The sequence below is a fragment of the Erpetoichthys calabaricus genome, chromosome 16, assembly GCF_900747795.2.
Source record: "Erpetoichthys calabaricus chromosome 16, fErpCal1.3, whole genome shotgun sequence".
NCBI lineage: Eukaryota > Metazoa > Chordata > Cladistia > Polypteriformes > Polypteridae > Erpetoichthys > Erpetoichthys calabaricus.
This window is the reverse complement of record NC_041409.2, coordinates 52,665,127-52,692,423: the sequence shown is the minus strand read 5'-3', so window position 1 is coordinate 52,692,423 and position 27,297 is coordinate 52,665,127. Positions and strand designations below refer to the sequence as shown.

Sequence of the window (27,297 nt, the reverse complement as noted above, 5' to 3'; positions counted from 1 at the left end):
AATTGAGACGAGCCCTAATGTTCTTTTTGCTTAACAGTGGTTTGCATCTTGGAAATCTGCCATGCAGGCCGTTTTTGCCCAGTCTCTTTCTTATGGTGGAGTCGTGAACACTGACCTTAATTGAGGCAAGTGAGGCCTGCAGTTCTTTAGACGTTGTCCTGGGGTCTTCTGTGACCTCTCGGATGAGTCGTCTCTGCGCTCTTGGGGTAATTTTGGTCGGCCGGCCACTCCTGGGAAGGTTCACCACTGTTCCATGTTTTTGCCATTTGTGGATAATGGCTCTCACTGTGGTTCGCTGGAGTCCCAAAGCTTTAGAAATGGCTTTATAACCTTTACCAGACTGATAGATCTCAATTACTTCTGTTCTCATTTGTTCCTGAATTTCTTTGGATCTTGGCATGATGTCTAGCTTTTGAGGTGCTTTTGGTCTACTTCTCTGTGTCAGGCAGCTCCTATTTAAGTGATTTCTTGATTGAAACAGGTGTGGCAGTAATCAGGCCTGGGGGTGGCTACGGAAATTGAACTCAGGTGTGATACACCACAGTTAGGTTATTTTTTAACAAGGGGGCAATTACTTTTTCACACAGGGCCATGTAGGTTTGGATTTTTTTTCTCCCTAAATAATAAAAACCATCATTTAAAAACTGCATTTTGTGTTTACTTGTGTTATATTTGACTAATGGTTAAATGTGTTTGATGATCAGAAACATTTTGTGTGACAAACATGCAAAAGAATAAGAAATCAGGAAGGGGGCAAATAGTTTTTCACACCACTGTATACCAGTGTTTGCTTGTGACAGCCGTACATGCCCAAGCCATAGCACCGCCACTACCATGTTTAACTGATGAGATGGCATTCTTTGGATCTTTGGCACTTCTTTTTTTGTTCCCACACTTGGCGCTTGCCATCACTCTGAAACAGGTTCATCTTTGTATTGTCTGCCCTATGAGACCTTTTTCCAGGATTCTGCATGCTCTTTTAAGTAGTTTTTCTTGAACTGTAATCTGGACATCCTGTTTGTGTGGCTAAGTAGTGTTTTGCATCTTGCAGTGTCTCCTCTGTATTTCTGTTTGTGAAGTATTCTGCTGATAGTCGTCTCTCTCACACACACACACACACACACACACACACACACACACCATTCTGCCTCTTAAAGATTGTCTCTGATCTGTTGAGCAGGTGTTTGGGGCTTTTTATTTATACCATAGTGAGAATTTTTCTGCCATCATCAGTGGAGGTCTTCCTTGGCGTACCAGTCCCTTTGCGATTACAGTATGTTCTTCCTTAATGATATTTCAGACATTTGATTTAGGTCATCCTAAGGTTTTACTAATGTCTCTAATGGTTTTGTTCTTGTTTAGCAGCCTAATAATGGCTTCTTTGACTTTCATTGGTAAATCTCTTGTCCTCATGTTGAACAATGGCAACTACAGACTGCAAAGTGTAGAAGCACGCTGAGGTATCTTATGAAGCAATGAAACACACTTGAGTAAATCACAAAGAACAATGATGCCAATTGTCTCAGACATTATGGTGCCCCAAAATAAGGGGGAATGGTGTGGACTATGTAGAAAAAGTGTTGTAATTTCTACATGGTGTGACCAAAATGTAGGCAGATATCCTTAAATGAAAGTCTGAAGGGTGCACTTTAATAACAAAGTCTGAATTGTTCGATTTGTAATTATAGCTAATAAGTCAGTGTACTTTGTTGGCACAGTTTGTTGTACATGTTGAAGAATCCTAAACTTTTTTTTTGTCTTGTTCATTGGCAGGCACTACCTCCATCAATGGTCATTGTTGGAATTTACTGTGGATCAGTTGGAGCACTTTTTGTTGTCCTCAAAGTGGTCAATTATCGATTACATCGAGCACTGGATGAAGGAGAAGTTGTTGTGTGCAGTGCCAGTGAGATAACTAACTGTGGGAACAAGCCAGAGGCTAGCAACAACAGCAACATGACTCGTCAGGAGGACAGCAACGGCCCAGGGTAAGGGACTGGCTTGTGAAGTGCAACATTTGCAGAGTACGGTTTACCATGTGGGCAGTTGAGGGAGATGTCTCACCCACACTTAAATATATTTGACTTAGAACCCCAGCAACTGTGTGTATTTATTTTTGTTATCCACAGCCTGCATAATCTGAGGCTTTCATATTTCCTTAACCCTATGTTATTAGTAATCAGTTTAAAAAAAAAACCATGGTGTTCACTGACCATGAACTTGGCTTGTGGATTATTAAAGGTGTAGTCCCATGCTATTGATCAGGAGATGAAAATTTTGGACCAAAGAAATATCAGGGGTCAAAACCAGAAAGACAAACTAACTTGCCACAGAGCCCAATCAAATAGTTGAAGTCAAGGAATTCTAGCAAAATAGTCTAAATGCCAAAATCTGAAAAAGCAAAGGGCCGTTGAAAGTGCTTTTATTTTATCCACCATGAATGGCGTAAATAGTGTCACACCAATTATCCAACATGGCATACATGATTTCTGGAGCCAGCAACTGCCTCACGGCAACAGAAGCACAAAATAGTAATGTTCACAAGAAAACAAAATGGCATTGCTGTTAATTCAAAATTAAGTGACTAATAAAAACACAAGTCAAAAAATGAAAGTGAAGCAAAAATATACGTATTTCAATACCACAAAAACAAGCTGAACAGGTAACTTAAGAAAAATGAAGTAAAAATCCATAAGACATGCAGTTCATGAAAGGTGCATGGTTTCATTTCTAGCACATGCAAAAACAGCATCCAGTGGAAGGCAGTCTGATCAGTAATTTAGGATGCTTTTACAGTGTCCATTGTGTTATCCTGAACAAGATGCCTAACAGGTCTGTGCTCCAGTTTTGGGGCCTGCAGTATATGTAAATAACAGTTCTGTAGTTTAATTTATTATATTCTAAAAATATATCACAATACATTTTGATGTTAATAATTGAAAACTCTGGGTGGTGTATCCCCTCATTTTCACAAAGCTGTTCACTATCAAATTGCTGGCCTGCTCATTTCAGTTTACAAGGGCATTCCTTGAGGATTTTAAGTTTGGATCAGAGTGCCACTTGATCTTTGTAACTTGCCCATTATCCTCATGTTTTTCTGCTACCCGGGCAGTGAAAAATTACCAGTATATATTTATTTGCTCTTTTTTTACTGCAAATTAATAAAGCAGTCCTGCTTTATGACCAGCAGGAAGAAGAGCCCCTCAGTCTATAGTTGTGCACTTAAAGCTCACCTTGGCATAGTACTTCAACATAAACACTATCTTGTTTGAGTTCTTTTTGAGCAGTTTCAGAGCAGATTTACCCCTCTGCTCCTCAATTTAAAATTACAAATCATACAATTCAGATTTGATTAAAGTGCACATGGCAGATAGCCTTAAATTAAAGTCTGCAAACTTGTTGGTCACAAAACACAGAAATTACAACACTTTTTCTACATTGTCCCCCCATTTCAGGTCACCGTGATTTTTGGAACATAACAATGGCAGGTTGTAATGCTGTTTTGAAAATTACGCTTTTACAAGTTTGCTACATACGACTCGTAATATTTAATTTATGTGTTTTGTGTTAGTGTGTTTTTATTTTAGAACTGTTTTCATAATGGCACTTACACAGTCGTGGACACACAGTTTATAACAGTTGCTAAACTGATATTTTGTAATCAAAATGCTCTGTAACTGAACTACCAAGCTGGTACACATAACCTCATTATATCATTAATATTCATGAGGTAGTTTTCTGAGACTGGCTAAAATTCTGGGATGTATGCAAAATAAGCATAGAAAGGAATTCTAGGAAAATAAGTATAAACCAGCCAACCCGCGGCGTAGCATACGCCGCATAATTATGTATTGATGGGTGAACACTTCCTGAGCGACACAGTTGTCCAAATGGGGGTGGGTTTGTGGATAGCACTGTGAGTGAATGAAAAGATGGACCTCTGGAGAGAGCAACATACAATTGTCCGTGACTGAAAGCGAGATCGTCTGTGACGATAGAGGCCACGCTGGTGAAAGGTACTTCATCGGTAGGGATAAGTTTCAGCACTTGTTAATTAAGGTGTAGCGAGTCTTCGTTGTTGATGCTTAATATAGCTTGCGTACTGAGTTGTTCCGGAGTCACAGTTGAGAAACACTTTTTTAATGTCTTTTAAGCACAGGGAAAAAAATGAACATGTGAAACATCCGTAATGTAATAAGGCACCAAGAAAAGTAACATTGCAATAATGCTATCTACGACCCGATCGCTGTAAACAGAAGTGAAAACAAAATCGAGCCCGGTGCATTCTTTAACTGCTTTGTAGTGGAAGATTTTGGGTTTGCTTCCCGGTTCCTCCCTGTGTGGATAGTGCTTTTGAATACTGAAAACACCGGTATATCAATGTAATGAAGTATTATTATTCTTATGCGTCCAGCACGCTCTCTCTCTCTTGCACGCGCATGTATGTATGTATGTATGTGTGTGTGTGTGTGTGTGTGTGTGTGTGTGTGTGTGTCGCTCGCTCGCGCGCATGTGTTCCTGCAGGCATACGCCGCATAATCGTTTATTGATGGCTGAACAGTTCCGGAAAGACACAGTTGTCTAAAAGTGTTGGTTTTGAGGATACAACAGTAAGTGGATGAAAAGATGGAACTCTGGAGAGAGCAACATACAACTGTCTGTGACTGAAAACTGGTTTTGGCAGATACATGCATATCTTTTTGCAAGTTTGGCCCTGTGCCATATTAATTGTCATTGCAAAGGCCAAATCTAACAGGAAATTGTCTTTGTGTAAAAATAAAAGGCAAATTATCCGCGACAAACAAACTGTTTTACACGCTGCATACCAACCCACGGCCTAGTATATGCCGCATAATCACGCCGCTTTTTTAATGTTTTTTAAGCAGAGGGAAAAAAATGAACATTTGCAAAATCCGTAACGCTGCCTTCAGTAAGTACAATGCACACGCGTTTAATTTGTTGGCCACTTTTTGCCAGCTGTCTTTTCTGGTTTGGGCTGCTTTTGCAGTGTTACCGCTTGTGCATATTAAATCTTGAAATCCTTCGAGTAACTAATTAACTAAATCCCACACACACACACACACACACACACACACACACACACACACACACACACACACACAGCTTGTGTGAAAAAAATGCACCCGTACTTTCATCATTTTGTTGCAGCCTATCAAAGACTTGCTGATCATATTTTCTAGACTCAATATACATTGGGTTTTCACTCAGCGCGGTGGCGCGCATTCATCTCGGGGACATAATCCGTGCGAGCGTATGACCCGCACTTACTGGGAATTCCTTGTTCGTGGGGAACAAATGCAAGCCCCGGTTTCCAGCACGAATGGGGTTCAACGGTTCACCCACGCCTCTCTGCGCCGGGTAGACGCACATTGATCCATTCAGTGTAGCGCGCGTGCAGTTACCTGATGGAGGAATCTGTATAACATTGAAAGAAGTGTTTCCATGAAAAACATTTGAAGCGGTAGCCATGGAGGGCAAATGAACAGTCAACGTGGCTCACAGCTGGATTTGGACTGCAGCACAGACCAAAGCGAGTGAGTATGTGTTTGATGAGCTGTTCTAGTTGGCGGGCAGTGCTCTGAGGTGTGTTCCCTATCACGTGGGAGGAGGGGTAGAGTTTCTGGGCGGGGCTTCGTTGTTTCTTTCCCATGGTTTTCAATGGTGGACGCGGTCGGGTGTCGTAACTGAAAAGAATAATGAAAAGTCAATGTGGCTCAGAGGTGCATATGGACTCCTAGCACAGACGAAAGCGACTTACAGGGTGGTCGGTGAGTTGTAGCGTCCGGGCACATGAACAGGCAGTGTGAATGCCTAGAGAGCGAGGGTGGACGCGGGCCGGGGAATAAGGAGTGTTGGTGGGTGGGGAAACGTTTTCCGTGTTCCTACAGGACCATCTAAGAAGACGCATGTTTGTCGCGGATGCGGTGGACGCGGGCCGGGGAATAAGGAGTGTTGGTGGGTGGGGAAATGTTTTCCGTGCTCCTGCAGGACCATCTAAGAAGACGCATGTTTGTCGCGGATGCGAATTGCTGTATGTAGCGCGTAAAACAGTTTGCGATGGTGCATGCGGTCGTGCGTCGTAACCGAAAAGTCAACGTGACTCAGAGGTGCATGTGGACTGTAGCTCAAACGAACATAAATGACGGCGTGTTTTCCAAGGCGTCTCGTCCGAGTTGGTGGGCGTGGCTCTGCGAGTTGTCGTCGTATCCAATGGTCTTAGAGTTGGTGGGCGTGGCTGTCTTGCGTGCTTTCCATAGGTGGCTACTTGTCTGCGGCTTAGTGAATTATATACGGTGGGCGTGGCTGTCTTGCGTGCTTTCCATGGGTGGCTACTTGTCGGCGGCTTAGTGAATTATATATATAGATTGTTAAAGTGTCATTGTTTATTAGACTTTATATATTTAAACTTAAAAGTGACAAATGTGTGTATGCTTTTAAGAATATGTGAAATGGAGGCTTGGGACTTTAAGATGAACTTGTTTCGTGTCCTGCCAAAAGTAACTTAATCGACGATACCATGGGAACCTATTGATTGTCCCAGACTTTGACTGATGCAATATCTTGTTTAAGGCAGGGACAGTCAGCAAGACACAATAAATTCTAAGGGTTTTTAAAGGCACTGGCAGAGAGACTTCATAACTGCCAAGACTAGGAGGGGAGAGAGAAAAACAACAAACAAACAGAAGATATCTCGGTCAGACTTTGCCACCTGTAGACTATCCCTTTCTTCCCAAGCATCATGCCTGGTGTAACAAAGCAAAGACTGCAATACCCAAAGCTATATAGCCACCTGAAACACAGCTTGGTGTGTGACCCTGATTTGAATCATCGTTCAGGTTGTATGTTTTCATATCTAACGTTTACACTTAGTTTATCCTTCAAATAAACATAATTAATGATTGAAATAGTTTTGAATATTGTTTTGCTGAATTGTCTTGTTTGTTTAGTGACATTTAGCAATAAACAATAATTGTTAATGAAACAAACTATGCCCATTTAGGTTAAATACTGTTAGGGGTAGTGATTAGCCCTTGGCTTCTGTTAAGATCTTGTAGCCCTTTCAAAGGTAGCCATCGGGATACAAAAGCCCAACAGGCGTAGCCATTCTTGGTTTTTGCTAGGGTATTCTGAAGTGTAGCCCCTGCAGAGGAAACAATCTGAAGACTGATCAACACGTAAATGAATCCCGGCAGAAACTCCGTGTGAGAGGAATGGCTTCTAACCCCTGGTAAGGTATTTAGGTTGAGGTAGCTAGCCTTGGCCGGTGTTGAGATATTTTTGCTTTATACTTGAGCTCATCTGTGTTGAGTGAATGTTGGATAGGCAAGTTTCGCAGGACATGTTGTGTGAATCAAGGCTATCGGTTTAGGCATTTCCGCTATTGTTCACCAATATAAAAATAACCTGATAATAACCTGACCTGAAAATAAAAAATAAAAATAACCAGAAAAATAAACTAGTGCCTTATCTAGAAACTTAGACCACAAAACACAGGTACATTAAAACAGTCACATTTAGGACGTCATCGCATAACCCTTGCATGCAATGATTGCTTGAAGTCTGCAATTCATAGACATCACCAAGTGCTGAGGATAATCTTCCCTGGTGATGCTCTGCCAAGCCTCTAATGCAGCCATCTTCAACTCCCGCTTGTTTTGGGGGATTGTTCTTTTTTTTTTTCTCTTCAGCACATGGAAGGCATAATTAATTTGATTTATATTGGGGGACTGGCTTGGCCATTCAAGAATTTTCAATTTTTTAGCTTTGAAAAACTCCCATGTGGCCTTAGCATTACGTTTGAATCATTACATTAGTCCAAACATTATGTTTGGTTCCTACATTGTTGTAGGATGAAGTGCTGTCCGATGAATTTGGAGGCATCTACTGGAACTGGAGCAGATCAGATGTTTCTGTACACCTCAGATTCCATTGTGCCACAGCTATCAGCTGTTCTATCATCAATGAAGATAAATGTGCCAGTACCTGTGGGAAATATACATGCCCAAGCCATAACACCCCTCCATCATGTTTAACAGATGAGATGGTATGCTTTGGATCTTTGGCAGTTCTTTTTCATTTCCACACTTGTTTCTAGTTATTACAAGTAAGCCTGCGATTCGCTAGCGAATCGGAAATCCAAGAATGGCAATCAGTTTCTGTTCCGTCCGATATTTGGATGGATGACATATCATGGAGGGTGGGTGAGTCTGGGGAAATGTCATTTAATTACATAAGCATATCTGTAGTAAAGCGGTCTCGTTTTGTGGAGACGTGATTCCGTTACCTTTGCTGACACCGACTGCTGGCAGAGTGGAGCACAGCAAGTTCAGTTTACAGGTTGTGGTGTTCGTGTGCCAGCCACTGAGTCTGGGAAGCTGCTGGGTTAGAGTCTGTGACCGTTATGTGATCTATATTACTGGCACAGTGGATTAGAGCAAGTGTAGCTCACAGGTTGTGTTGTTTGGGCGCCACGTACCAACTCTGGGAAGCCGCTGCGTTTTGGGAAGCCGCTGCGTTTGACTCTGGGGCGGGTGCCACGGCGCATTACGTTGTGTTATTTGGGTGCCACCTACTGACTCCGGGAAGCCGCTGCGTTTGACTCTGGGGCGGGCGCCACCGCGTTTGACTCTGGACTCTGGGGCGGGCGCCAAACTGAATGACCGTTATGTGATCTACGTTACTGGCACAGTGGATTAGAGCAAGTCTAGTTTACAGGTGGCGGGCTCGTTGCAGTGCGCGTGACATCCTGTTTACAACCTTCTCGTCCATATTACTAACCTTTCTGTGGTTGTGCCGTTAGCTATGGGCAGGCTCGTTGCAGTGCGCGTGTGCTTCGATGCGCCCTGCGTCCATAACCTTCGGTTAGTAATATGGATCATTCAGTTACGTGTCACAGTAAGTGTGACCACTTTCTGCATGCTTGCTGAACCAAAAATTAACACCAATGCCCATGCTTATAATTATCTAATACTTTCATGATTGTCCCCCTATACTTCAAAGGATGCATGTGAACATTAATTAAAAAATAAGATTACTTTTAAAGTACTTTTAAAGTTTAAGGGAACACCACAGTTTACAGATTAAATAAAGATTTTAAGTGCTTCTTTTACCTTTTTTATATTGTATTTACTAAATTAAATATGCAAGCAATTGTTATCTGGCTCTAGTGTTCTCCTTTTTGCATCACATATTAACATGCAATTCCACTTGAAATTGTGCATCATCCTTTATAGTGTTACTATCCTAAATCATGTAAGCATCTAGACGTCACATCCTAAATTATATAGATATGCCCTTAAGGGTCTTAACATATTAAGTCAATTCTTTTGTAATATTCGCATTGGAAGCTGCTAAATGGTGATTACACGAACACTATAAAATGAGGACTCTAGCATGAAACTCTAACACAGCTGAAGTTAAATACAGAATGTTAAACAATTATACTAAACAGTGGCATGCAAACGTTTGAGCCCCCTTATATAAAATGTCTGTTGCTACGAATAATTTAGTGAGCAGAAGATGAACTGATCAGATAGATAGATAGATAGATAGATAGATACTTTATTAATCCCAATGGGAAATTCACAATTCACCACAAGGCATAAAGTTTAAGATGACACATTTCTTTAATATTTTAAGCAAGATTACATTTTTATTTCAATCATTCACATGTACAAAACAGCAAACAAATGAAAAGGGCATAAAGGAAAAGTTTGGGCACCTGACATGGTCTATACTTAGTAAGACCCCTTTTAGCAAGTATTACAGCCTGTAAACGCATTTTGTAGCCAGCTAAGAGTCTTTCATTTCTTACTTGGGGTATTTTCACCCATTTGTCCTTGCAAAAGGCTTCTAATTCTGCAAGATTCTTAGGCCTTATTGCACACACTGCTCTTTTGAGATCTCTCCATAGATTTTCAATGATTATAGGTCGGGGGACTGTGAGTGCCATGACAAAACTGTCAGCTTGCACCTCTTGAGGTATTCCATTGCAGATTTTGAAATGTGTTTTTGATCATTATCTTGTTGTAGGCCCCATCCTCTTTTTAACTTCACCTTTTTTTACAGATGGTGTGATGTTTGCTTCCAGAATTTGCTGGTCTTTTGCAGTCAAACAGGGATTTCTATTTGCCTTTCTAGCAGTCCAAAGAGCAGTTCTCTGGGCTTTCAGACCTCAACCTGTCCTCCACCATTCCTGCCATTTTCTTATTAACATTACAAATTGAGGAGACAGCTGCCTGAAAACACTTTGGTATCTTCTTGTAGCCTTCTCCTGCTTTGTCAGCATCAGTTACTTTATTTTTCAGAATCCTAGACTGCTGCTGATTATTGGGACAAGGTTTGATGATTTTTTTCAGTGTACAATTGTACGAAAGAAAAACAATACACTAATCTTGCATAAAATACTGAAAAGAAAAGTCTCTTTTAACTTTGTGCCTTTTGGTGCATCTTGGCTTACTTAATTATTAACATTAGCAGACATTTTAAGCAAGGGGGCCCAAACTTTTGCATGCCATTGTACCATTTCAACATATAGAAACAGTTCAGAAATCAGTAATTGCAATCCAGCCTAATATGAGTCAGTTTGGAAAATCAAAGCAGAAGTAATGAAATAGCAATTTTGCTTATGGTTATTAATCTGGCCAGTGCCCAAAAGTTATGAAAACACTGCTCAACTGGTTTTCTGTTTTTCCGTATTATAACTGATCACACAGTTGGGGTTTTAATTATCTAGTTTTTGAGATTAACCAAAAATTCTTTATCTAAAAAGAAAAATCAAGAATTCATACATTATATGGATTGTAACCTAGGAGAAAACAGGTAGCACTTCCCCAGGGCACTAGAGGTCAGGCAGCTGATGTGGTGCCAAACATAATTGATCTTGTAATGAGAGAATTAGGCCATGGAGGAAATGGCAAAGGCGGCAACGTATCCTGATAGGAACTTGTGGAACTGTACTCTTTGAAAGGACAAAGAAGAGAGTTCTCCCAAGGATACATTTAGTTCAGACAGATTCTTGGGTACTGATTTCCTGCTTGTTGTTTTATTACGCCTTTGTCAGTCTCTTTTGTTTCTTCCAACCCCTGGTCTAATCCTCCTTCACTCAAATTCTCCATGCACATCACTTCAAATGGTAGACAGGGTTAAGGAAGTGGTCAGCCGTGAGAGGTAGCTGGATTCCTAGTTTGCTTGTATTTTCACTGTGTGCATCCCTTCCTTCTGTTATTTTCATTTAGTAAATTTGCCAATTTTTTTATATATTGGCCTCCTTGGTTTTATTATGGATCAGAAGGATTACTATGAGAAACCCTTTCTGTTGTTTTTATTTTTACTTTCATATTACTTTGCATTTCTTTTTTGTGTCTTAGTGATATCTGTTTTGTGTATAATAAAATACTACTTTCTTATATGTGTGTGTTTGTGTATGTTTCCGGTCCCTCAAGCAATAGGATTGATCAGTTTAGCTTTGGTCTGATTGGTTATTTTCCCTCTGGCTCCTCATTCACACAAGATCAAGACAGGAAATGCTGGGCAAGAGAGGTTGAGACACACAAAGGTACCAAGAAAAAACATTGAAGGAATGCTGAGAGTCACTTTAAAGCGCCACAACTATTAGCAACAATATAAATGTTTTCACAGCAGGTAATGGGGGCTGTCTACCATTGGCAGTAGTGAAAAAGCCAACAGGAGGTGAGCAACACCTTAAAATGGCAGAGTGAGAAACAGGCTTCATAGTAACGTGGCTGAAAAAGGAAACACCGGCCAATACTGGTTAGGACATGCGAGGATATTGCATAAAAGAGTAGGGCAAACACTAGTGGTACACATAAGTCAAGAAATATCAAACATGTCTTCATTTTTTCTATTATCTGTCTTCAACAGGAAACAAAGCTTGTATATTAAGTTAACATAACCCTGTTACTTTTTTCAGTTAAGTAATTATTGCAAGATGTAAAAGTGACAGAAGTATTATGAGTAAAGTGAGCAATACAAAACTAATTTGAACAGTATGCACTTAGTTAAGTGTAGACATGTACTTTTTCACTTACAGTATTCCTTTCATAAGCCACATTATTTTCCCATCTCAGTCTCTGATTCACCAAAATAAAACCATATATATGCCAGGCTTTCTCATTTAATCCAGGCTATTGTTGAAATCCAGTTGAAAGAATTGTTCACAATGTAGCAGTTTTCTGCCTGAGGAGAAATCCACAATAAAGAATACAATGGCATTCTTATTTTCTAAAACCACTCTTTTCTTATGCTTTAGAGGTTGTTATTGATGTCCAGCTCCATTAGCTGAAATCTGTCGGTAAAGAAAAATTGTTCCATGAATGTCAATAATTTGAAAAATTCAGTGTGCGATCTAATGGTCAGTTTAACAGTTCTAAGAACTGTTTCTAAGATTGATGAGTAGGAATTTTAAAATGTTATTTGATGTTTTGCCATTGACAATCACACTTTTCTTTTTTTTCTTTTGGAAAGTGTACATTTGTCTCATTGGCTAACTTGGAAGCAAAATTTGAGAATGGTAAGTGATTTGTGTCAGTCTTAGACCTGGACCCCCTTTAGCTTGGAATGACTGTTTAATGTCCTGTTCAAGTAAAACTGATGCTCTTCTTGATGTCATTATGACACTTCACATTCATTCTTTCATCTTTGCACATTTTATTCTCAAAAGAACCTCTACGCGTATTGTCAAAATAATGTGCCTAAACATGTCACAAAGGAAAAGTAGGTGAAGGCTGAACGGTTAGAAAGGAAGGTTAGTGGGAGACTGTGTTTCTGCTGTTTAGCCTTGATACAATACAATACAATACAATACAATACAATACAATACAATTTATTTTTGTATATCCCAAAATCACACAAGAAGTGCCGCAATGGGCTTTAACAGGCCCTGCCTTTTGACAGCCTTGACTCTCTAAGAAGACAAGGAAAAACTTCCAAAAAAACCCTTGTAGGGAAAAAATGGAAGAAACCTTGGGAAAGGCAGTTCAAAAAGAGACTCCTTTTCCGGTAGGTTGGGCGTGCAGTGGGTGTCAAAAACAAGGGGGTCAATACAATACACAGAACAGAACAAATCCTCAATACAGTATAAAAAAAAAAAAATTACAAGTATGGAGCAGAATTTAACAGTAGATGTTATCCCATAATATGATTTGGATTTGTTTGGAGTCCTGAAGACCTCAGCCATCAAGCTGCCTCCCCCATTTAGCCATTCCTCAGCTGAGTTAGCGCTGGGCCAGCCAATCCAATGAAAGGACCCCTCTACCCCATGATACCTGCAATCCTCCATAAGGGATGACTTTACGTTAGGCATGCAAAACAACTCGGCAGGAAGGCTGTGGCACCAAGTGCCACATTTGAGTACCGAAAACAGAAACAGAATAGGTGAGGGTTAGTAACAAATTATAACTATCATGTTACTTATGTTTTAGTGCTAATGACTAACAATAGAGATACAGTCTATACAGTTAATCAGCAGCTCTAGTCAGGATATGCTAAACTGAAGTAGTGAGTCTTCAGCCGGGATTTAAAAGCTGAGACCGAACGGGCATCTCTTATAGTAGCAGGCAGACCATTCTACAGTTTAGGGGCCCTGTGACTAAAAGCTCAACCTCCCACTGTTATTTTATCAATTCTTGGAATCATAAGCAGACTGGCATCTTGAGATCTTAATGTGTGTTCTGGTTTGTAAGTCATTGTAAGTTCAGACAAGTAAGCCGGAACTTGGCCATTTAATGCTTTATATGTTAAAAGGAAGATTTTGAAATCTGCGCTGAACTTAACCGGGAGCTAGTGTATGGATTTAAGAACTTATTCTTGTAATAATTCTTGCAGCAGCATTTTGGATTAACTGGAGGCTACATAAAGAATAGTTTGAACATCCAGTAAACACAGCATTGCAGTAGTCAATCCTACTAGAAATAAATGCATGAATTAATTTCTCAGAATCCTGGGGCCTCATGTATAACGCTGTGCATAGAACTCACACTATAACATGGCGTAAGCACAAAAGCGTTAATGTGCATACGCACAAAGTCCAGATGCAGGAATCTGTGCGTAAGCAAACATCCACGTTCTTCCGCTACATAAATCCCGATCAGCGTGAAAAGTAACGCACGTGCATGCACCTGCTGTTCCGCCCCAACTCCTCCCAGAATTACGCCTCTTTGAATATGCAAATCAATATAAATAGCCCTTAAGCTCAGCCTTCTGTGAAAAGACAATGGGGAAAAGAATGGGGGAAAACAGAAGAATTTCAGCGAATACCAAGTGGAGGCAAGGAAAAACGTACTATTTGTTGGTTTAAACAGTGGTATAATCAACAAAAGGAAGTTGATCGAGTGACATAGAGTGTCGGAGAAACTCGAAAGCTCAAGTTCACAAAGTCGCACAGTGCCCGAATTAAAAAAAGTCACATATCAAAGTCGCCGTGAAAAGGTGAGTCGTAGCCCAATGTCTGAGTGTCATATGAAAGCTTATTAGGGTACAGACAAAAAAATAGGCACACAGTGGGGATAAAAGCACGAAATGTCAACTTTAATCTTGAAATTTCCACTTTAATCACGTAGTTTATTTTGCCATTAAAGTAGAACATCATAAACTTCATCTTAAAATCGTTTAATTTACTAGTTTCTCAAATCCCATCGTAACTTAAGTAGCACGTTAATTGCTTTGTTCTGTATTTGATCTTCTACAGTATGTGCTCTGTGTGTGAATCACTACCTGCTTCTTAAACGGGCTTTCTCTTTCTCCGACAGAACACAGAATCCATTACATTTGTAATATTACAGCTCTCTGAATAATTAAAATACTGAGATGTACATGGGATATCTTTTTCATGATGATAGGAATGAAAAACATGGGAACACGGTGGCGCAGTGCTTGTTCATGTCTCATGCAAGATGTTTGCTGCGCGACCTTCAATGAAATAATTTATCGCAGTAGTACTGTCTCTTTCAAAAATACTAACTTCCAATTCTTATCCTTACTTTTCTTCCTCGAAATGCCCAATCGCCACACAATCAGCTCTGTAATAGACGTTAAGCCATCTGTAAGCTTAGAACGACGATTCTTCAAAACGTTTAAGGAACATTGAAATATCTTCGTAGTACGTGTTTAATTATTCGATCTATCTATCCTACCAGTGTCGCGCCAGCCCAGCAAGAATAAAGCACGAGGTATAGAATAATCCGTGAACTAGCCAGCGCTGTGGCACCGTCTCCTCACATGTTTGATTATTAACAATATAGATTATTTAAATGAAGTTAAAGTTTTATCTGTATAATATAATCAACATATTTTGCTGCATTTCATCTTAAAAATGATATCGTCGTCGTATGTAAATACGCGCTTTATAAAGTGATGCAGGTTGTGCAATATTATATAACTGTTGTGCAAGTTTACAGTGAGGTAATTATATTTGTAAGTACAAACCGTTCTACAAGGAGCACTTGATGGATTGATTGAGTGCGTTTAAAGTTCTTGGGATGAAACTGTTTCTGAACCGTGAGGTCCATACAGGAAAGGCTGTGAAGCATTTTGCCGTGGCTGAGGCTGATGCTGTATCTCGATAATTCTCTTTCCGATCAGCTGCTGCTGTGATTCCAAACTCAGATAAAGTGATATAAATACTCCGAGTGATGCAGTGAGAGTAATATGGAAAAAGATGATCCGCTGTGGCAACCCTTAACGGGAGCAGCTGAAAGAAGAAAAAGAAGGTGCAGTGAGAGTAACAACGCTAAAGCAGTTATGGTATTTGGAATACTATGGCTATTCCCTGGACCATTATATTGTTAGAGGTTAATTACAATCAGATGCATTACACTAATAAACAGTATGCAGTTAGTTTCAGTGTATTTATAAAGTCGCGTCAGGAATGTGGATCTAAGAAAGAAAGGGTAACCACACAGGAACAGTAGCACTGCTTTGACGCTGGGTGCCGCCAGTCTGCAGAACCAAGCAGAGAACTTGCATACGCCAGGGTATGAGGTACCATGGAAATGTGCGTGGCTTTACTCCAAGTTTAGTTTATAATATGATATTAGCTGATCTAAATTGTTTTCCACGTTTACATTTGATGTTAACTGATCTAAATGGTTTTCCACAATTACCCTTGACTTGCTCAAAGTATCTATAAATTTTGAAGCAGAATTACAACCTAGATGTTGCACTGTCTTAGTTTTAATCTGTGAGTGCGTTGGCAAGGACAGGACTAAATCAAATGTAATTAAGTTATCAGAAATAACTTCATTTAATGGAGTAATATTTAAATTTTGAATTTCAACTTTGTAAGTTATAATTAAATCTAATATGTGGTTATGATTATGAGTTGGACCTTTGACAATCTGACAAAATCCTGCTGAATTTAACAAATAAGTAAAACATTTGCTAAAAGTGTCAGTTTCCACAGCAATGTGTACATTAAAATCCCCCATCAGTACTACGTGATCATAATTTATAGCCAAATCAGATAAAAGATTGCTAAATTCAGTCATGAACAATGAATATGGCCCTGGTGGTCTGTAGACTACCATTATAATTGTGTTGGAATCTGTTTTAATATATAAAATGAATGCCTCAAAGGATGTGAAGTCGTCTAAATTTTTAGAAGTGATTTGCATTTTGTTACAATGAATTATTCCAAGGCCTCCTCCTTGACCAGAATCTCTAGACTTATGAAGTAACAAGTATTCATCTGGTAACGCTTCAGCTAGGGGAACAGTGTTAGATTTACTAAGCCAGGATTCAGTGAGAAGACACAGATCAGATTTAGTACTTAACTAGCAAAATACCCGCGCTTCGCAGCAGAGAAGTAGTGTGTTAAAGAGGTTATGTAAACATATATATACATATACATATATATACATATCTACATATACACATATCTACATATACATATATATAAATATACATATACACATCCACATATGTATACATATATATATATATATATATATATATATATATATACACATATCAACATATATATACACATACATATACACACATACGTAAACACACATATACATCCATCCATCCATCCTCTTCATATATACATACATACATACATACATAGTGCGTTGTAACACGGGCTGTGATTGTTACATGGGAGGGAGACGACAAATCACAGCTTCCCGCTTTCTAATCGGGCCTGTGATTGGTGCTTTGACTGATGCCTAGATCCCACAGTATCTCCCCTTAGGAGAGGCGTTAGGCAAGTGTAATTGAATAGCGGTGCTGCAAGTTTAGCTTTACACCTGTTTTTAAGGCTTATTGACTGAAAGGGGCTTTCATGAAAAAACTTAGGGCTTTCTACAGGATACACCCTCCACAAGTTAAGGAAGTAAAAATAAAGGTATATATTTCTGTTTTATTTAAACCTTTTAAGTTTGTATGCGGGCGGCATGGTGGCGCAGTGAAAGGTGCCAGTTAGGAGACCCAGGTTTGCTTCCCTGCGTGGAGTTTGAATGTTCTCCCTGTGTCTGTCTGGGTTTCCTCCGGGTACTCCGGTTTCCTCCCACAGTCCAAAGACATGCAGGTTAGGTGCATTGGCGATTCTAAATTGTCCGTGGTGTGTGGGTGTGTGCGCCCTGCGGTGGGCTGGCACCTTACCCGGGGTTTGTTTCCTGCCTTGTGCCCTGTGTTGGCAAGGATTGGCTCCTGTATTTAGGATATAGCGGGTTGGATAATGGATGGATGGACATTTGTATGCATAGCCCCATTTGCCCGTTTTCGTTTTTTTTCTTTCTTCAGTAATATTTCAGCAAACCCGGAGCTTGTCAGTTCAAATCCTGGTACTGACACCACTGTGTGACCCTGAGGAAGTCACTTCACCTGCCTGTGCTGCAAAAAACAAAAGAAATGTAACAAATTGTACCTCAGATGTTGCAAGTTGCTGGAATAAAGGCATAAGTCAAATAGATAAATATGTATTATACACATAGGAACTATTCATTTATTTTCAGTTAAGTCATCTGCAGCAAACCTTTATAAATGAGGGTTTCTCTTTTTTAGATAGTGCAAACTGTTTCTTCTTCATTGAGGTTTTCTCTTGGAGAGCTTTTTTCATTTCATTGAAAATTAAAGCAGCAGCTGCCAAAATATGTAGCTTTCTTATTAATTTTTCAACATTGTGTAAAATAACTTTATAAAGTAACATAAAAGGTTTAAATACTGGTTATCCTTTTACACTAAAATATTACTAAAGAGATACAAAAAAAGTAAAATGCATATGTTGTTTTTCTTTAAGGAGATTAAATATTACTGAAAAAAGAAAAAAAAAAACTAAAACAGCTAAATGGGGCTATGCATACGAACTTAAAAGGTTTAAATAAAACAGAAATATATACCTTTTATTTTTACTTCCTTAACTTGTGGAGGGTGTATCCTGTAGCAAAGCCCTAACTTTTTTCGTGAAAGCCCGTTTCAGTCAATAAGTCTTAAAAAGAGGTGTAAAGATATTGACAATAAGCTACGCAAACCCACCTCGTTTAAATCAAGGCGCGAGTCGAAAAACACCATCCGATACTATTAGTTAACGATTAACACATTTCTATATGTATTGTAAGCCTACAATACAACTGATAATATGTTGCGCTTATTCATCTGGTGTACCAACATTTTTGCGCGTTTAATGGCTGAAGTCCAACGTGGTTTGTGCCCTTCAGAATGAAAACAGTTTGCATTTACCTTTTTAATAAAAAGCGAGCTTTTAAGCCTGAGAAATCACCCCGTAAATGCACACGTTTAATTCTTCATCACTTCAAACAACTGAACTATCCAGAACATTTCAGGCATACATCCAGCATTCAAACTATGTATAAAAAGCACAACTGTTAAAGGAATTCAGCATTTCTTAATTGAAAATGTTCCTTTAATCCTCAACATGTCTCAATGAGTCGTTCTGGTGGTTTTACTTGACGTTTTGATCTTCTGACTAATTGTGTTTGCAGTTGAGATGTTCTTTCCTGATTTATACTTGTTTTGTCGTTAATATTTGTTTCGCTGGTGTTAGTGTTCTGATTAGAGGTTATTGGTCTTTTGATGTCTCGACGGTTTCTTCTTAGAACAGCTCCTATTACGCAATTTTGTCACATACTGGTCTATTGTTTCTCCGCTTTTCTGGAAACATGTAAAAAAACTTGTGCCGCTCAAACGTCACATTGCGCTTTGGGTTGCAATACGTTTCGAATTTTTCAACTATTTTGTTCAATTTCATATTGTCTCCATCTTCTTCAAACTGAAAATTGTTATATACCTCTAGCGCCTCTTCGCCAATTACATGTAGAAGCATAGACGCTTTCATTTTTTCACTTTTCCTATCTGCTTCAATCGCAGCAAGATACAACTCGAATCTCTGTTTAAATCTTTTCCAATTTTCAGCTACATTTTCCTTTAACTGGAGATTTGGTGGGGGCTGTAATCCTTCCATATTTTTTTTTCTCTTTTGCTGGAACGTCTTAGTGCTTTCTGACCACGTTTTCAGGTTACTCACAGACACGAGACTCGTTCAAAAGCTGAACCTCTTCTTCACATTCCTCTTCCAATCCGCCACTTCTGACACCATGTAGTGATCTTGTTAGGTTCGTAGTTTAATCAATACACAGGATTGAAAGATATAATAACTTTTTAATAGACAGACTTTAGAGACATTTACTGTACATGTTACTACTCGTTCTTTAGTTCACGCCCATTCTCCTACTTGCATCGGCATTCACAGGCATTACTATTCATTCTGTAAGTATCCCTTAATAGACCTTACTAATCAACTATCATTACAAAATCCAGTGTGGTTTGTGCCCTTCAGAATGAAAACAGTTTGCATTTACTTTTTTAATAAAAGGCGAGCTTTTAAGCCTGAGAAATCACCCCGTAAATGCACACGTTTAATTGCACGTGTTAATATGTATGCTTACACAGTATTAAACCCACCAAGACATGGAATGGTTTAAATCAAGGCGCTGTGCTACCTTCTTCCAGATCGGCCCCAAGGCGTTTCACGTGATTACGTGGGAGGCGTGATGACGCGATACGCGACTCCGCCCCCGTCCATTACAGTATATGGACAAAAAAGAGGTTCCAGTTATGACCGTTACGCTTTGAATTTCGAAATGAAACCTGCCTAACTTTTGTAAGTAAGCTGTAAGGAATGAGCCTGCCAAATTTCAGCCTTCCCCCTACATGGGAAGTTGGAGAATTAGTAGTGAGTGAGTGAGTGAGTGAGTGAGTGAGTGAGTGAGTGAGTGAGTGAGTGAGTGAGTGAGTGAGTGAGTGAGTGAGTGAGTGAGTCAGTCAGTCAGTCAGTCAGTCAGTCAGTCAGTCAGTCAGTCAGTCAGTCAGTCAGTCAGTCAGTCAGTCAGTCAGTCAGTCAGTCAGTCAGGGCTTTGCCTTTTATTAGTATAGATATAATATCATTTACCAAAACAGCTTCACTGCCAAGAGAGCAAATGTTTAATAAGCGGCATTTAAAACTGCATGCTTCTTTCTGAACTGGTGATATATTTTTTGTTTTAATTTGAAGTAAATTTCAGATGCCCCTGGTGGAGGGTCTGGTTTTATCTCTTGGTCTAATTATACACCTTATTTTTTGGCTATCAAGTAATTTCAGGTTTGCGTCAACACTAAATTTACTGGATGCCCCACAACAGGGATTATGGGTAACAGCTTCTGGATAGAAACAGGTGAGATAAACAGCCTGTGATTTAAGATCACATGACTGCAGCCTGGATGGTGCTCTAATCAGTCAGCCAGGCAGTTTTGCTGCCATATTTTAGGATAATACACAAGATCCCCTCCAGTTAGGATGAAGACCATCTCTTTTGAAAAATCCAGGCCTTTCCCAAAAATCATCCCTATTGTTCACAAACACTATGCTTTTATTTGCACACCAGGTTTCTAGCCAGCAGTGAAGGGAACGCAATCTGCTATAAATCACATCCCCTCTATTTAATCTTGGTAAGGGGCCAGATACAACTAAATTCCAACATTTAGCTTTGGTGCATAGAGAGATGAAGTTCCTCTTTAATACCTCAGATTGCTGTAAATAAATAGCATTAGTGCCAACATGCAGCAATAAGTTAGATACTTAGTCGGCGACACGATCCAATGCAGCCTCTATGTCAGAAATCTTGGCCCCTGCGAGGCATTTAACATTAAATGCTGGTTTAACAGTTTGGATTTCTAACATTCCGCACTATGGAATCGCCAGTTATGAGCACTTTCTTATTCTCAGTTTCCACAGGCACGCTGCGGAGTGCTGAGAATCTGTTCTGGGTCCGAATTGATGACATGGGTGCTGAGGGACTAAATTTTGGCTTCTTAGACCCCCGTCTTACTGTTACCCACTCGCCCTGTGGCTGAATTGGTGCTGCTGACTTTGGCCGCGTACTGACTACAGTGGGACCTGGAGAGACTGAAGCCAAATCAGAAGTAGCCGAATTGTCTAAACAAACCAGGTTCCTAACGCGATCCTCCAATTCGCGTATTTTCCTGACCAACTCTAAATTAACTAAACATTCTTGGCAGGTGAAGCTGTCTAAACTGTCGGCCAGAAAACCTGAACTGTACATGCTGCAGGACACACAACATATAAATGTGCCCTTGACAGGCAGAGAACAGATAGAACTTACGTTTAGAGCTGATATTATTTTCTTTGGATTTTTTTTTTATATATATATATATAACGGTGCTTTTGGCGCTTTCCGCATTCAGCTGAATCACTAAGAGACCATCGGCTTTACGTTTCCACCACCCGGTGAGCAATCGGCTTGGATTTCAAACCTGATGAAGTTTATATAGCCTGTGATATTGGAGCTTGGTTGGCGATGAACCGACACAGACTGGACACGGGAGGCATGTGTAAAATGAAAGATTTATTTTTCTTCACCTGTGGGGCACGTCTTCCCTGTGAACCCCACAGGCACAACACAGTCCCAGAACACCCCCAAACTGCACTCTTCTTTCCTCCACTCCTCCCAGGGCAGCTTCGTCCTCCTCCTCCTCCTCCCAACTCTGGTGCCCTGAGTAGTGGCTGCAGGCTCCTCTTATAGCCCACCCGGAAGTGCTTCAGGTGCTCGTTGGCCTACTTCAGGGTGCACTTCCGGGTGGGGCTGCGCTCCCGCCCAGACGGGCTCGTTAAGCCTTGCAGCTCCCCCTGGCGGTGGCCACGGAGCCTAACCAGGATCATCTCCAGTGTTCCATATTACCGGCCCCGATGCAACCCAGGTGGGCTGCCACCAAGTGTTCCTGGGGACGTAGCGTGCATCCCATGGCTGCTCCCCCGGATCCAGTGTCGTAGGGGCGTCCCAGCCGGGCATGGACACTGGCTGTCTGCCACAAGCCAAAATATTTGGGCATTTAACTTCTGTTGTTGTTCAGCATCGGAATAATATTTACTTCTTTTTACAGATACACAATGACGCTGTGTCCAGAAAGAGCATGCTTTTTCTACCTAGCCCTAGCGCACCGATTATGTCTTGCTTGATAACTGAGTGAGCATGAGAATTTCACTGAACATTATTGTCATCAGGCAAATGGGGGGCTATTTTTGTGTAGAGACATAAATCTAACTCTAAGAAAGCCATGATATGGTTCTAACAGGCAAAGGTGTACACAGTAAATTATTGTTGGAGTGAGCATTATGATCAAAAATCCATATCATGGCGTAATTCTAAAATTCTGACTGTTTTGAGTAAATACTGCTATAATGTATTAGACATCCTTTTTAGACAGTGCTGTGCTAGTTGGATATATCTGAAAGTAGGTAGTCATCTCTCTAGAGACAAAGTAGTACTTCATTCACACTGCCTCCAACAGGCAAACTTGGCACAATACGCTGCTTCTTTCTGTCCTACCAGCTGTTTGCATCGACTTACCAATCAGGTTAAACTGCATATCCACTTTGGGTAATATTCTTAAAAGGATACGGTCACTTATTGCACATACTGAAGTTATACTAGTCCACACACAAACACATTACCTGTAAAGTTTTCCATCTACATACAGTTCCATCACTAAACCATGTTGTTTTAAATAACTTAAAATCACTTGGCATGTTACTTTAGGCGGATGCATGCTGAACTTCAAGAACAGTTGTGACTGCCCCAACAAATTCAAACAAAGGTGTCCTCCTTATACACGTGAAGAATTTTCAGAAGATAATAAACTAGGGGGCTTCGCTCGCCAACCCCTGGTCTTGGGTAACCCGAAATACATTTGAAAGAGATTACTGTCTGTCTCGGTAATTGTTATATATGTATCATGTGCACTGTCACGATATCTGTAGGTCTATGTAATATATGTAAATGAGAATAGCAGTGTAAGTGTTATGTTATGCAAGTATAGAATGTCTTTGAGTTTGCGCAGATCTATGTATGAGATATATTGGAGTGTAAAGGTGTAGATGACGTACATAGGATATCTTTATACACAACATTTGTAGTAAAGATGGCGTGTTGTCCTTTAATGAGTATTCCTTAATCCTTGGTATGGAGTTATTATAATCTTAAAATCACTTATTTACGTTAGTTGAGCTCTTTCGTTTCTGAGCCGTGGCTCCTTCGCTTGCGGTGTATAGGCGCATGTACCCTCCGTAGTATCTCGGGTGTGACATTGCTGTGTTTTGTGGACGTTTGGGGACTCCGTACTTTCTCTGGTTTGACTGTGGGGCGGGACGCCGAAGCCTCTTCTGTTTGTGTTTTCCGTGAGTACATATATTATTGTATTACTGTAATGTGATTCACATATGCTGTAGAGTCCAGATCTTTGGGGCTTCTGTACTATCTCGGGTTATTGCTTGCGGTGCTTTAGAAGCGTGTTGTAGGCGCCTGCACCTTCTGTACTATGTCGGGTTTGACTATGCTGTGTAATGTGGACGTGTAGGGTTCTGTACTCTCTTTTTGTATCTCCGTCAGTCGAGCTCTTTCTTTTTGGAGCCGAGCCCACTTTGCTTGCGGCATTTGAGACGCGCGTTGTAGGCGCTTGCGTTCATTGATTTTATCCAGGTGGCTCCGTTAGTCGAGCCGTATTGTTTTGGAGCCGTGACCGTGTCTCCATTAGTTATACATTGTTTACCGTTAGTAATATGGATATTTGCACTTACTGTTAATACGGAGCGTTTTCTGTGGTTGTACCGTTAGTAATGCATTACTGTAATGTGATTCACATATGCTGTGCAGTTTGGACGTGTGAGGATGCCGTATGTTGAATATGGAGCGTTCGTTTATTCTTATTACCCACCTGGTGTCGAGCCTGTGTTTTCTGTGGTTGTACTGTTAATATTGTATTACTGTAATGTGATTCACATATGTTGTGGAGTCCGGATATTTGGGACTTTTGTACCATCTCGGGTTTTTGCTTGCGGTGTTTTAGACGCACGTGGACCATACTGTAATGTGCTTAATATTGTATTACTGTAATGTGATTCACATATGTTGTGGAGTCCGGATCTGTGTGGTTTCTGTACTGTCTCGTGTTTATGCTTGCGGTGTGTTAGAAGCGTGTGGACCATGCTGTGTAGTGTGGACGTTTAGTTCAGAAGCGCGTTGTAGGCGCCTGCGCCTTTAGTACTTTCCCGTGCCTTCCGTACTATCTTTGTGGACCTGTGGGGCCTCCGTAGCCTCTTCCGTTTGACTCTGGGGTGCAGCGCAGAATCCTCTTTTTTGTGTGGCTGTGTCGTTAGTCGTTAGCTGTTAGCTATGGGCGTGTTGTTGCTTTATTTCTCATTCACGTTAGTTGAGCTCTTTCGTTTTTGGGCCGTGACTCCTTCGTTCGCGGTGGATCAGACATGAGATGCGCGCTGTAGGTGCCTGCGCACTATGTCTCATGGTCCCATCGCCGTGTACCTGCGTCCATGCCTTCCGGTTTACCATTCTCGGTTAGTAATATGGATACACTGCGGCATAATTTGATATATGTGCATGACTGGGTGAAAACAAACCAGAGCATTCCGGAATGGTGCATTGACTCATCCTGATTATATATCTTTAGACTGTGAAAAATAAGAAAGCACAAAGCACACAGAAAAGCACTTGAAGCTCACAACTAGTGCAAATGAAAACACACAAAGAAAAACACTCTGTGTGAACACTTGGAACACAGGCAGATATGCATTCTGTGTTCAAATATTCTAAGGCTTGTATAGCATACTGGGTGATGAGCTGTTAGCCACCTTGCTTAGCAGCAAGGGCAGAGACAATTTTATCAGAAGGCAGTATGCCCATCTGATTCTTCAGTTTATTTAAAATTGGAAATGGCTGCTGCTTGTTGGTTTCTTTGACAGCTTTGTGAGTTGATAATGACTACAGTATTTCTGTTTCTGATCAGTTGAATAACATGCACATTTGTTTGAACATTTACAACAGCATCCTGATCTTTCAGAACCTGTTTCTGTTGAGTAATGTGTTTTACATATGATAGTAGAATTGGGTGTAAGAAAAAATAAAAGTTAGAACATTGGTGGTTGATACAAAGATTCACTTCACAGCTGTATATAATTGAGCTCCACTAAAACCTTTTTTTGTTCTGGAAATTCTGTTTACTTTTTTGTGTTTCCAAAAATGTCCTAAAGAACCCTAAAATTTCATTGACAACTCATCAGAAGAGAAAACCAAAGCCAAAATCTTAAATCATTTTCTGTTTTTTTTTTCCTTTATTTTTGTTTCAAGTGATCCTGGTGGGGGGATCGAAATGACTGATTTTATTCGTGAAGTTACTCCTCCAGTTGATTGTAGCTCAAGGAACTCCTTTGTAGGAATGGACTCCAGTAATCAGGTAAATACCCTATGCTTTTGCCTGGAGGACTTATTCAGGTCATTTTTCTCTGTAAATATGGAATGTCTATGGTTTAGCAGCAGAGAAATGAAAGCAATGAGAACACTGGATTTTAAGGAGGGCTTTTCTTGAATTTCCTGATTTTATTGTCTGTCTTGAATTTCTTATTTTGCACTCATGTTTCGCACTATTATTGCATTAATGTGCCTGGAGTTAATTTGATTAACCTAACCACTAAAGTATAAAAAATAATAATAATTATACTAAACATTTTAACCAATAAAGCATAAAAATAATAATTATAATAAAATTTTACAGTGGTTTGTACTGTGAGTTAACTGAAGGCCTTAGGGAGTAGAATTTTGAGGTTGGGAGGCGTGGAGAGTTTGATAAGGTCTTGCTAGACAATATATTGCACTATGTTTATCCTTATATGCACTCTGATTGTATATAAATGCACTTTGTTGGGAAGAAAATTCAATTAAATAAGCCCCCTTCTTTTTGAATTAGTTGTCTCTACACTAACTTTTAAATTATGGTCATGGTCAAGAGTGGCCTTACTACTAACCTCTTCTGAGAATTTCAGTCAGAAGAGTTTTGCAGTTTTAAGTATTTTTTTTCAACCAATTAATGCATAATTATGGACAATTGAATTTTATTCTTTTGAGTAATTATTAATATTCAATTTTTTTCCCTGAATATAGATTGCATCCTCACAGTGTGGCGCTACTATTAGTGCCAAAGGTAAGTGTTCTTTTATTCAAAAATTGATGGTTAGCATGTTGTATTAATGATGTGGGTTATTTGTTGACACATAAAGCAATATGCAAAATTATACAGGTTATTGATTGACATTGTTACGTTATCCACCTTATAATGAAATTTCAGACAATTTCACATTACAGTAATTCAAAAAAATTGATTTCGTTCATGCGTAAAGTGCTTCTGCAGAGTATTTTCCTACATTTACCCTCGAGGATTAATACAAAGTACCAAATACAAAAAAAAAAAAAAAAAAAATGAGGACCATTATTTGCGCAGTGTAGTCTGATGAAGAGACATTTTACTGTTTTTCTCCAAGGGTTTTCAGAAACATTCAAGACACCACACAGGCTGAGGTCCATATGCTAAATAAGAATGGCTGGTTAGCTTGATTGAATTTAAAAATGTACACATCACTGAAAAAAATGCATAGTACTGGTGTCCCATCCAAGGCTATATCTATATAATATAGAAACCTAAATTTCTGTAAATTGGGTTTAGTTTCATGCATAATGTGTCTTGTTGCTGCACAAGGATGGTTTTAGAAGTAGCTTCATTGGATATAATCTTGCTTCCTGCACAACACATTTTCCTGGGTCTGGGTACATGGTTGAATGAACCTTTAGCTAGAAGTGCTCCTGGATGGAATGGAAGGGGATTTTTCCTGATGGCATCCAATTTTGCCATCATCTCTTTTCCATAACAACTTCAATTGTCCAGAGTTCACCTTGTGAT

The 27,297-nt window shown here is 39.9% G+C and overlaps 1 protein-coding gene across 4 annotated transcripts in view; it reads left to right on the top strand.

The window, feature by feature from the left end:
- The window catches only part of pcnx1 (pecanex 1), a 217,382-nt gene that overhangs the window by 46,273 nt on the left and 143,812 nt on the right, over positions 1 to 27,297 (top strand). For all 4 annotated transcript variants that reach the window (XM_028822344.2, XM_028822343.2, XM_028822342.2 and 1 more), the window contains exons 2-4: positions 1,774 to 1,988; positions 25,695 to 25,800; positions 26,505 to 26,544. In XM_028822344.2, coding sequence (XP_028678177.1) covers positions 1,774 to 1,988; positions 25,695 to 25,800; positions 26,505 to 26,544 — 361 coding nt within the window. The remainder of the gene's footprint in view (positions 1 to 1,773; positions 1,989 to 25,694; positions 25,801 to 26,504; positions 26,545 to 27,297) is intronic.